General features: G+C 45.7%; 2 protein-coding genes across 4 annotated transcripts in view; one reads left to right on the forward strand and one right to left on the reverse strand.

Annotated features, from left to right (window-relative positions):
- slco5a1 (solute carrier organic anion transporter family member 5A1) overlaps positions 1 to 5202 on the forward strand; it is a gene marked incomplete at its 5' end in the record, with an annotated part of 36872 nt that extends 31670 nt beyond the window's left edge. The window contains 3 exons of the mRNA XM_083676356.1: positions 1 to 198; positions 427 to 491; positions 1112 to 5202. The exon at positions 1 to 198 is cut by the window's left edge and continues 44 nt beyond it. Coding sequence (XP_083532482.1) covers positions 1 to 198; positions 427 to 491; positions 1112 to 1581 — 733 coding nt within the window. The 3' untranslated portion in view covers positions 1582 to 5202. The remainder of the gene's footprint in view (positions 199 to 426; positions 492 to 1111) is intronic.
- sulf1 (sulfatase 1) overlaps positions 4946 to 12598 on the reverse strand; it is a 40949-nt gene continuing 33296 nt past the window's right edge. For 2 of the 3 annotated variants that reach the window (XM_083676332.1, XM_083676331.1), the window contains 5 exons: positions 12094 to 12266; positions 11832 to 11974; positions 11510 to 11633; positions 9421 to 9454; positions 7338 to 7510 (listed from right to left, as the gene is read on the reverse strand). In XM_083676332.1, the coding sequence (XP_083532458.1) occupies positions 7477 to 7510; positions 9421 to 9454; positions 11510 to 11633; positions 11832 to 11974; positions 12094 to 12266 (508 nt within the window). In that variant the 3' untranslated portion in view covers positions 7338 to 7476. Of the gene's footprint in view, positions 7511 to 9420; positions 9455 to 11509; positions 11634 to 11831; positions 11975 to 12093; positions 12267 to 12598 lie in introns of all 3 variants that reach the window. The other variant, XM_083676333.1, reaches the window with a different exon arrangement.

Consider the following 12598-nt stretch of genomic DNA (forward strand, 5'->3'; position numbering starts at 1 on the left):
CATCACCCCGCCCTCTGGCGGTCAAGGCAACCAGCTCCAGCTGGTCATCGTTAAGACCTACCTGAACGAGAACGGCTTCGCTCTGTCGGGGAAGTGTGACCGCACCTGCAACACCCTCATCCCCTTCCTCATCTTCCTCTTCATCGTCACCCTCATCACGGCCTGCGCCCAGCCCTCCGCCATCATCGTCACACTCAGGTACGGGACGGTCCTGTCAATTGTAGTTTTCCCTTTTTCAAATGGTGGATAAGAATAGGTGACGTCAGTTCAGTGTGTGTAAGGTTCCAGATTTATGCTAAACGGCTTTCATAAGGAAATGTAGACTTATGCACTCTACAGTATATTGTCAGTTTGCATTCTGTCTGTCTATCTGCCTGTCTGACACTGTCTGTCTATCTGTCTGTCTATCTGCCTGTCTGTCCTCAGGTCAGTAGATGAGCAGGAGAGGCCCTTCGCTCTGGGGATGCAGTTTGTCCTGCTGAGAACTCTGGGTAAGTCACTGAGACATTTCTCTCTCTCTCTCGTACCGTCCCACCTGGACCTGCGGTGTTTCACTGCTGTTTTTAGAACAGCCCTTTAAGGTCAGAGAGCAAACCCAGAACATACGGACCTCTGACCTTTTTTCGTGCTGGTGTGTGAACATAGTAGTCATATCTCCGCATCTCATAAAAACACACCCGTGACCTCCCTGGTAGTGCGTGTCTACGCAGGCAGTTGGGTTAAATCACTTCCAGTATGCGTGTCAGAATCGGTCGAGCCCGAAGCGAAGGGTGTGAGCAGTACAAGATCCTGGTGTTTTACTGGAGGGTTTCGGTTATGAGTTAACAGGAATTTCTGCCCAGCATATTTGGTTCATGCTTGTATTACACATGTCCAAATGTGTACACACTGCGCCACTCGGTGGTAGCATCTATGTACTGCAGTGACATGCTGAGTTCACGTTATTCCAGGGCATCGTCACCATTGGTTATATTGGTTTAGGGCAATGTCGACGTTAATGCTTATATCTAACTTGCTCCGTCACTGTTGGGACCAATTTCAATGACAAAAATCATGAGAATGACCCCCTGCCTCTCTCTCTACCCCCCCACCCCCACCCCCCCCCCCCCAGCCTACATCCCTACGCCCATCTACTTCGGCGCCGTGATCGACACCACCTGCATGCTGTGGCAGCAGGACTGCGGCGTCCACGGCTCCTGCTGGGAGTACGACGTCACCTCCTTCCGCTTCGTCTACTTCGGCCTGGCGGCCAGCCTCAAGTTCGTGGGCTTCATCTTCATCTTCCTCACCTGGTACTCCATCAAGTACAAGGAGGAGCGGGCGGAGCGTTGGCGCCAGCGCCTGCCTCCCCTGGGCACCGTGGGCGATCTCATATGCCACGCCGGGGGGTACAAGAGCCACGCCCGTACCCGCTCCTGCCCTGTCTACATCCCCCCCCGCCCCGACCCCACTACCGCCCTGCTGCTCAACCGCGGGCACAGCAGCCTCAGTTGCCCCGGCAACGCCCTCAAAGCAATAACACCACCCCCGCCAGGCTTCCTCTTGCCGCATCACCACCACGGAGGCTCCGCCCACGTCTGAGAGCAGGACACGCCTGCTCCCGGGGGGGTTTATTGTGACACTGTGCCTTCCTGTTCCTGTTTCCCGCGCCACATACGTTCGTTCTCCACCAATCAGACGCTGGGGGGCGATGCTCTGATGCTCTAACTGGCAGGCAGAGACACCAATAGATTGACAGATGCCCGCCATCTTAAGGGCTGGCCATAGTTTGTCAGAGCGAATAGGGGAATTGTCCCGCCCACTGTTTGTCTCTGCATATCATCAGCTGCAGTCATACACACAGCATGTACAGAAGGTTCAACATAGTTTATGGTATAGAAAAATGTAAACAAGACGTCACATGGTGCTACTGTATAAGGGGCGTGGCATTATTCTCCTCTGTACTGACTTGTGGATACATTACGATGACTCATCAACGATGCGTTTCAAGCACAACTGACAAACCTGTTACTATGCAAGGTCCTGTGTACCCCCCCCCCCCCCCCCATCCTCCTCAGTACTGTATGCCAAGGTGTACAAGTACTGTATGGCAGTCTTTACCTGCCCCCCCCCTCCCCCCAATGAAATACATATTACTACCACAGAAATGGTCAAGCATAACCAGCTCGTGTTGAATGTCCTTAGCAGCAAAACACCTACAGTACCATTGAGGAGGAGATCCTACTGTATGGTGCATCTATCATACATGTAGCCATTCTCCAGCCCTGTTGTCTGGGGTTGCTGTGACCATCTGTTAAAACGACTTGCAGGGGTTACTTACTACTGGACATGGTTGTTTTTGCTAGAGCGGAGAAGTCCAGATTTCTCTGTACTCTCACCCCCCTTATGAAACAGTGCCTCAGCTAGCTAGCTAGCAGGCTAACCCGTTAGATCCAATGGCCAGTTATTGTACGCTAGGTAAGGACGGACGATTCTGCACCATCATCATTCTCCTCTCGGTAGTTGGGGGTAGCCTTCATCATTGTCTTCATCATTCAGAGCCACTCTGTGTCAGGGTGGTCTGTACTGGAGGAGAAATGGAAGCCAATGGTGTCGCGTTGTCTTGGCAAGGCAACATTTTAGCCTTGTTGTTTGGCAGAAATCAACAGGTAGCAAGGAGACGGTGTTTGTTACCCCTCAGTATTAACCAAGCAGCAGGGTATGGCTCTACCAGTGTCACGTGAGAGTAAAGAAGGGTAACATCTGTATGTGTCTCTGAGCATGTGCTAAAGCTACTGTAGCGACTTAAAAAAAAAAAAAATGTGACCCACGAGGAAACAATGGCTATCTTTTTAAACAGAAACTACCAAGGCATTGACTGCAAGTAGATCAGAGAAAGGTGATTTTTACGCCATTGAAAAAGTGACTTACTAATCACTTAACGTGAGCAATGCTGTACTGTACTTTTGAACTTTTGGCCCTTTGTGTTGTTATGGGTTATTCCAAGTAGAATAATATGAGCTTATCTATGAACAATTGAGTCAACATAGGTCCAATATTTCATCATTTTGGCTTTGTATTGTAATGGCTTCACCATTGTATCGGTCATAAGATGTACATAGTACTTATCTATTAGTCTTTTAGGCATTTAAGAAGTAGTGAAGCAAGCATGTATACAAGGAAGACCATTTTTATCAATACATAAAATGTACATTAAAGGGGCAATCTGCGATTGGTACATTCATGTTTTTTTGTTTTAAATGAATGATATTTAATCATTGATTCTTGAAGAATATAACTTGCTCTTGAGCTTAGTTCAACTGCAGAACCCAACATATAACCTTGTTTTACTCCATTGTTTGTGAACAATGTAATTGTAAACAAACACTGCATAGCATCAAAACAATGGGAAAACTATTTTGTTGATCTCATGGATGGTCAGTACTTGCATTCATAGCTCTGTCTATGACTTTGAGAGTGGTTACATTTCTCCAGCCCCATCCGTCAGCTGTTTACCAAAAAATGTGGTGGGGAGACCGCTTTGTCATTATTTCAATCCCAGATTGCCCCTTTAAGATGAATAGTATACATGACATTTTGATCATTCAGTTCAGGAGTTTAAAGCCCCCTGCTGAACAGAAAGATGAATTGCTGGAGTGAGAAGGCCAGTGAATGTTGATGCTGTTAACGTGACAGACTTAGGCCTACTAATACTGTAAGAAAGAGGTTCTTTGTGAAACTTAATTGTGTATTCACAGACAAAGTAAAGTACATATTTCATGAAAGATTAATATAAACAGCAACTACAGCTATAATCCCCTCATGCATTTTAAACATTTTAAGTATGAGGTATGTATCCATATGTAAGCTCATATAAGCTCAGTGCTTTTTAAACTGCTTTTCAAAGAGCAGGTGGTGAATTTGACGTGGTGGTTGAGTTTCACAAATAAACCCTTTTTGTCTTCAAGTTCTATGGCAGGCTGCAAAGTAAAGATTTCTGTATAATACTGGTAATTGTGTGAATAATGCCAAATCATGGTTTTATCTTATCTTAATTAGTGTCTCAAATTACATGTGCCCAAATTATTATCATGTAAATATTGAAGAAAAAAAAAAAGATAGATCTCAAACTTAGTTAGAAACCTATTTATGAACTAACCCTAAACATTGTAGACAAAAAAAATACAAGACTTAAAAAAAACAAACAAACAAGGAAACAGTATATTTGTTTCTCTGTCGCTGAATTACCTACAGTATTTACATAGGAAGTGTTGAGTTCAAAATAGGGACCGGGGGGTGGGGTGGGGGGGGTGTATTTTGCAATGTAATTGAATTGGTTGGTTTAAGCCCTCTCCTATAGTGCTACCCAGGATGCCCTTGCCTCCAGGGCCCAGTATTACAAAACATTTAATCTGGATCAGAATGATCCAGATTCTTTTTTGGCATTCAGGCAGATTTCGAGTAGTACAGGGGAAATCAGCCAGGTTTCTGATCCAGATTAAAAGTTTTGAAATAATCGTTGGAGTGGATAACCCGGAAGTGATTGATTGCATCTTGGGGTCAGTGTGCTTTGCACTAATTCTTTGGCAGTCGTGACACCTGGGTTAGTTGTGCTCTTACAGTACTATACCTGCTGTGGCTAGGTGGGTCAAGGAGGCGCACACATACACACACACACTCACTCACTCACACACAGACACACACACAGTGTGAGCCGTACTATAGGAAGGCCTGGACTACTCTTCTCTTCTCATATGGATGACTTCAGGTAGACTGTAGAGATACTTACTGTTTCTTTCTTTTTTGATCAGTATTTTATCAGAATGTGTATTCATTTCATGGACTGAAGCTGTTTTCTGAAGGTCAAGCTTTGTGTTCCTCAGGAGCAGGCGTCTAAACAATGTTTGTGAACACTTGGTTTACAAATGCCTTGAATACTTGATATTTGTCATTAAAAAACAGAAAATTTATCTTTGTGTCAGACTTTTATTTAGTGTTCAGAAATATATCCCTTACTTTTTTTTTTAAAGGACTCTCAGTGTGGTTGTTACAGCATTGTGAATGAATGGGTAGATACAAATGTATATACAGTATTATTGAATAATCTGAAATGTCACTTTAAAAGATTTGACACGTTTATTTCTTAACAGCTTCTTGGCTTTCCTGAAACCAGAACTGTTGCAACACTTCTACACACTGTAAAAAAAATAAAAAAAGAGGAAATAACCATGTTTTAGAGTAACAATTGTTGACCTAGATTGACCATTGGTTTTTAGTGAGGAAACAATATTGGACTGAAGTCTAACCATTGGTGGATTGAGGATGAGAAGACAGGCCAATAAGATGAGTAATGGGTATGGCACCCTGTATGGAGACTGTACTAGAACAATGTGGTCACTAGGTGTACTGTACTTAATTACCTCATAGCAATGACAGATTCTATCCAAGACTTGAATGGTTTGGCTTTGTGGCAGCTGTCTTCTCTAGACCATGAAATGATAATGTGCAATTCTACTGTAACCTTGATTATCAAAGCACTAGTAAATAGGGGCAATACTGTTAAAGTGATTTGGTGACATTTCCCCAAAAAAGACAATTACCATTTGTGCCACCACTTATCAATGGTATGTGAACACTAGTTAATTCGTAATTTGTGCTTAATATTGGAAGACTTGATTTTAATAAGGTGATAATTGGTGTAGGACCTGTGTAAGCTAAGCTGAACCAAAACAGGGTGAAACGGTGTGTAAAGTTGACAAAGCTGCTAGACAAACAGAACACAAATGAGTGATTTTCTTTTCTTACCAAAGTGAATTATTTTTCTTAATTGAAGAAAAAAAATTAAAATCAACATTATCTTGTGGCCTTGCAGTAGCTAGTGTCTAAGAAACAGAAGTAACCTTTACTGTCTTTGTAAGGAAGTATACCAATAATCTATCATTTCTACAACTTTGTGATACAACTGGGCAGGTTAACAGTGATACACTTTTCAAAACCACAAAGTGGACAGGCAATGATCAGTATGAGGGAGGGCCAAAAAGAACAAAGTGCATTTAGGGTCAAACTGTTGGGATCATCTGATTGGTCAGTGGTTATACTGTATTTCTGAGTGCACTGTTATGGTTGGTCAGGAGTTCAGTCTGTTTTACCATTAGCCAACTCCATGGTTGAGTACCTAATGTTGGCTAATGCTAAAAGACAGCTAGCATTCAGACCTGGAAATGGTTTCACCATTTTATAACCGGTTTTTCATTAAACATTATATATTAAAAACATCAACGGTGTTATCCACTTGGAATTTTTTTAAATTTGAATTCCAATACTTTAAGTAATTTCAGCTGCGTTAAGGCTTTTTCTTTTCTCAATATATATTTGAAAAAAACACTTTTCTAATAAATGGAGGCACCTGTAAAAAAATAAACAATAATAACTTTAATACTCATTATACAGCTCTAACTCAGACTGAGATGACATCACTCGCCAGCTCTCTCAGCGACCTCACGTCTCTCAGTCCCTGCGTCTTTCTGTGTCTCTATGGCGATCAGCTGCCCAATAGCTGGCCAGCACGTGCATCTATCTCACTGGGTCTGATTGGAGAGCTGAGGGGGGGACCCACTGCCCTCATAGTCCAGGGCCTGGGTCACTATGACCTGTGTGGGCTGTTGTAGCACCTCCCCTGCCCTCTGGGGGGCGCCAGTCTGGGTGGTTGGGGGGCTCCCCGTGGTGGTGGAGGTGGTGGTGGTGGCCTGCGCTCTGGGCCTCAGCGTCTGTGGGGAGAGGGGGAGGTAGCCCTGGGCCTGGAATATATCCTCCTCATCCTGGTCCAGACCTAGGCTGAGTTTATCCCGGGTCTGTCCTGGGCCAGACTCCAGCTGGGCCTGCAGGCTGTTGTGTGTGCGCAGCAGGGAGTCGTGGTGCGTCTCCAGCTCCGTCATCCCGTTCCCGCTGAAGATGACTCCTTCGCCGTCCATCTCTTCTAGCTGCTGATTCCAGATGTCGCCCCGGGCAACACCCCCGCCTCTCCTCAGATCCATCGACGCCATCGCCGATGACATCACAGACATGGCAGGTCTGTCCACGGGCCTCTCGGGGAGGTCGTTCACAGATTCCAGTTTCCTCTCAGGCGTGGGTGGTGCTGGTGGTGTGCTGGGGGCGGGGGTGGTGCGGGGTGCTGCCGTGGCCTGGTTTGGGTTGACCAGACCTGGCCAGATGTCCCTGTCGGGGGCCCCCTCTCCACTGCCCTCCTCCAGACCCCCACCCTCACCCCCGGCCCCAGAGCCCAGCTCTGCCAGGGAGGGGTCGTCAAGCTTATGGGTTTGGTTGAGTATGTCTAAAATGTGTCGCAGTGCAAACATATTATCTACATCCTTCTGGAAGTTGGCCCAGTCGTCAGGGACGGGGCTGTAGTCAGGCCTGCACGCGTACCGGCTCTCGTTCACACTATACAGTTCCTCCAGTCCCCGCCAGTCCACCTCCTCCTCCGTCAAGTTAGGCAGCTTAACCCTTTCGTCCATCCCATATTGGCTGTGTGCTAAGAGGGGGTGAGGGGGGAGAGAGGGGGAGAGACAGGGTCAGGGTCTAGGTCTGAGAGGGTACTGTAGTAGTGTATCATTGGGAGCTGCTCTTTGCGTTTGGTCACAGCATGCAATCATGCCCAGCCTCCAGCCTGTTACTATGGCAGCCAGTTCCATGGGGTTAGTGCCCCCTGCCACACACACACCACACACACACACCACACACACACACACAGTATTTGGCCAGGTTAAACACAGCACCCACACTAAGCTGAAGCCATGAGTAGAGCAAACATGTGATCTTGATAGAAAATCACACCTTAGATAGATTAAATTCCCAATACCCTGGAACGCTATTACCCTGTGTAATAAAGTAAATAAACTAGCAAAAACTGTATTTAAAACCAAAACAAAAAATGAACATTAAAATGAACATCCAGGAAACCTGGAATCAAGAAAATGGAACAAGGAAAAAAGGGGGAAAGAAAAAAGGATGATGAACTTCTGTAAAAAAGGGAAAATGTACAGGAAGAAAATGGAGCCAAATATGAGCCTGTGTGTGGGGGTGTTCTTCCAAAGAGAGAGAGACAAATAAAAATAAAATGGATAAAAAAGAAGCTGAATTAAGTTAGCACTGATATAACAAGGTTTTTATTTTTTTTTATAAAGGAGTTGAAACTAAATAAACTCATAAAATTATACTATACCATAGTACTAGCAATGCCCACCCTTGTTTATAGAGTCAATTCCATTTGAATTCAGACAATTTAGGAGGTGAACTGAAGCTCACTTCATGAGTTGAAAGCTTCTTACAGAAAACCAATTCATCCCCCTGAATTGAAATGAATGAATTGATTGATTCCCACTTCATTTGCTGCATCCTACTAGACTAAACTCCCTCACACTGACCTCTGACCTACAGTAAAGGTATGGTGTGTTATATAGAGAGAGATAGATATGAGGTGGATGGCGTGACATAAGCTCAGAGACTCACAGAAAGGAAAGGCTTGGTCTCCTCTTTGACCACTTCCCATGCTGCTGTTGCCTGGTAAGCAGGTGCCAGAAACAGAGGTCAAAAGGTCAAAGGTCAAGGGAGGGGAGGACAGAGAGGTCACAGCAACTCCAAAGTGTCCATTCTATCACGAATGCCTTGAGAATGCCTTTTTTCATCATCTCATAATACACAGGAATAATGATTGAGTAATACAAGGTTTATGATGACAGGTACTGCTGTGATGTATTGATATCGGTCTCTATGGATGGCATGGGAGATGATGTTACATTACAACATGTCAGGGATGCATGAGTGAGATGATGTCATACGCTATATCATGCATTTGCATTCACATGCATGTGATGTATATTATGCCCTGGCGATTTGAACGCAACTGACTTCTTTTTTTTTGTGATTGGATTATGATCTTTATCTTTCAATTATTTTAAACAGAACAAAATCAATTTGCACAGTGTGTACAAGTTGTGACCTCTAAGCTGCATTTTATAAAGCCAAGGGCAGCAACATTTTGTGATTAGAGACAAATTATTGAGTTATGCTAATGTGGGTGAAAGTGCATGTGGCTACAGATTGACAATTGGCCTCAAACAGCAGTGAAAACTGCAGGTAAACATGGCCTCCCCCCAGCAAGACATGGTGGGGACAATGGAAGCTGCTTCAATCAAAAAAAATCTGGTCAACTGATTATGTGTTAGCGAATCCCCCCGGCATGCAGTCACAAAATCAAGCTCTGGCGCTCCATGGAGGATTAGTGAGAATGAGTCAGTCAGTCGGTAGGTAGGTAGGTAGGTAGGTAGGTAGGTAGGTAGGTACGTAGGTACGTAGGTAGGTAGGTAGGTAGGTAGGCAGGTAGGCAGGCCCATGCAGTTATTAGGAAAGCCACTGAAGATAGAACATAAAAGGGGTGGATACCTGTGCGGCTCATAGCTTCCTCCATCTTTACCTCCTGATCAGGAAAATAAGAGCAATCGAATGTTAATGTCTCAAATCAGAGATGGGGGAGGGGGAGGGGAGGAGAGAGAGAGAGAGAGAATAATGAATCATTCACATTGAAGTCTCTTCATGCACAGCTGCTATAGTCCCTATGGAGAAATGCTGTTAGAGAATGGATGGAGGGAGAGAGAGAGGAGAGGAGGAGAAGAGAGGTGCAGGAAAGGGGGACGGTGTGGGGAGGGGAAGGGGAAGGGGAGGGATGGAGGGATGGATGAAGGAAGGCATATTTGATTGGGTTGGATGGAGAGATGAAGTTTGATTGGGTGGGAGCTGGAGTGATTGTGATGCTGTAGGGTGTGTGAGCTCCGCTGTGGCTTCCCTTGAAGGCAAAATGTACACAAGGTTATTCAGTCAGATGATGGAGGATGTCCATGAGGAGTGAGTGAAACGTAAAAAAAAAAGAAAACGCAAAACAGGTGGAGTTATTTCTTTTCTAAAATCATCAGGCAATGGAATCAATACCTCATCTCAACCCTAGCACAAGTAGTCCTAGAACATCCCCCCGATGTAGAACTATTGTCATGGGTTCATAGAGGCCGGCATAAAACGACTACCAGATGTGGACAGATCGTCTGGAACGGTGTTGGCGTAGTCATCCAGCTGGTACAGAGACACAGAGACACCGAGCAGCAGCTTGACTGTGCCACCTCGTCAGCCCTCAGCTTAGTAATTACAGACAGGGAGGTTTTTCATCCGCAGGACATAAAACAACACCGCTGGCTCCCACCGTGAAGAACTCCTCTAAACGGCTCTGCTTCCAAGGCTTAGGTCACCATGGCAACGTTACTTATTAATAACCGCTGCCGCGGCCGACCGGTGTGTGTGTGTGTGTGTGATGTCACCTCTCGGTGGACCCGCTGGCATCGTAGTGGCATGAGTATGTGCGGGGGCTCAGCAGAGCCGCGAGGCTGAGCAGGCTTGTGTAAAGTGACGGGCACAATTGCCTCGTTGACAGCGCTCGCTAACACTCGGCGTGAGTCACGGGGAGGCTGCCGGCCAGAACACACAATGGGAACATGGCCTGAGACCGTGCTTGTTTTCACTGTACACCGTCCAGCACCACGACCACAATAGAACGGACTGAACTGAGTGGTGAAACAGAACTGACTGCCCTACACTGTAGAGGGTTTCCCTGTGTCCATTCAGAACTAAAATGCAAACCAGTGTGTTTAAAATCGAACTGACCAACAACAGTCTTTAGATAACAACTTTAGATAACCATAAATAACAATGCGAGTGATTCCAGTTGCAGTGTGTGTGCATGTGTGTAGTGTGTGTGCGTGTGTGTGTGCACATGCTCGGCCATCTCTGGATGCTGTGAACAGGAAGCAGATCCCTTGGGAGAAGACAGCATTGATGTCAGGACTGAGACAGAGAGATCAGGGTGTGTGTTGTCAGCAGACACATACAGTACACATTCTGCAGGACACACACAGAGTACTCAATGATGATCCCAGGAGCTTCATCTGAAATGGTGGCATACTGTACATCATTGACTGGACCGTCCCCCTTCACATGCAGCATGCAGGTACAGCAGAGACTGAAACGGATCACAACAGGCCAGGGTGGGGTGGGCTGGGTGACATCATTATGACTATTATGACTTTGCTCCTCTGTGGCTCAGTTGATAGAGCATGGTGCTAACAACGCTAAGGTTGTGGGTTCGATTCCCGCTGGGACCTTACACACTGAAAAATGTAATGCAAGTCGCTTTGGAAAAAAGCCTCAGTTAAATGCTGTATATTACTATTCACTCATAATTCCTCAATACCCCATAATGCATCTTTGAATCGTTTCCCCTGAACTAAATCATTTTCGCTGCTTACCCACTAATATTGCGATATAAACCCTAATAAACCCACTAGACTAGCGTTGTTTTATTATCCGTTTCAGTCTCAGAACTGTGGTCTCAGAACTACTCAACACCCCTTAGAACGGCAGTGCTTTCACCCTAGTTTCAGTGTGTGTTGTAGACCAGTAGAGGGCGGTAGAGTAGCTGTGTGTTTACCTGTGTCCAGGCCTTTAGGGCGAGGGTTACACTGCTTGTGTCCCTGACAGCTCCTCATCTCCATCAGCTGGGCATGGAGGGCATTCAGTACATCTCTGTCCACTGCATACACAGCGTTGGTCAGCTACACAGAGTAGAAACAAGCACGCATGACACAAGAGGTGAGGGGCATCCAGTACATTAGAGTTCCCTGTATTGGTCAATTAATGGGGAGACGAATGCAATTCATTGTAAACTATTGTCACCGCATTTGGTTCAAAATACATGAAATACGAAAGAGGGGTTGACTATACAGTATCTCCCTCAGACGCAGCTCACTCACCTGATAGGGGTCATTGTTCAGGTCAAAGTACTCCAGGAAACCTGTGGCGAACTCACAGAACAGGGTGTTGTGGGTCTCATTGATGGTCCTCAGACACCAGTAGGTGTTGTTGTTGGAGCTCGTGCACGCACAGAACCCTCCAACTGGAAAATCAACAACAGCATCGGGTTAAACATTTGTCACTCCAACGAACCCCACCTTTGTTCAGTTGGTGAATAATGTTAATTCAAGTGTAATCTGATAACTAGGTGCAATTCCGTACGGTTCCAGAAGGGGGCGGTCTGCCAGTGGTCGTTGTTGTGAGTGAAGCAGGTGAGCCCGGGCATGCTGCAGTCGTCTCCCTTCTTCTGCCTCTTCCTCTCTTTCCTCTCCTTCTTCTTCCTCCGGATCTCATTAAACAGCTGCGCCTTCTGGTCCACTTCCTGAGCCGCCTCCCTGATGGCACAGACACACCGACCAATCAGATGACGGTGACTTATGACTGACATCACCCTCTGTCCTCTCAGTGCCCTCTGTGGTGCCAGTAACCACAGCGAGGGAATACGCTTTAGGGAACTCCCAGAACTCTATCTGAGGGTGCCAAGAAATGACTGATGAATGAAATCTGTTTAAATGATCTGTTTACTTTCATGTTTAAGCTCTTACTATGTTTTCTGTGGGAGATTTGAGCCACTGTCCCTGTACTCCTCCCAAACACACAACAGTCACTGCATAACACAGCTGCTTCATATCGGTATAATCTATTCCCAATGTTTCATGGTGCAAAC

The sequence above is a fragment of the Argentina silus genome (assembly GCF_951799395.1).
Source record: "Argentina silus genome assembly, chromosome: 1".
NCBI classification, from domain to species: Eukaryota; Metazoa; Chordata; class Actinopteri; order Argentiniformes; family Argentinidae; genus Argentina; species Argentina silus.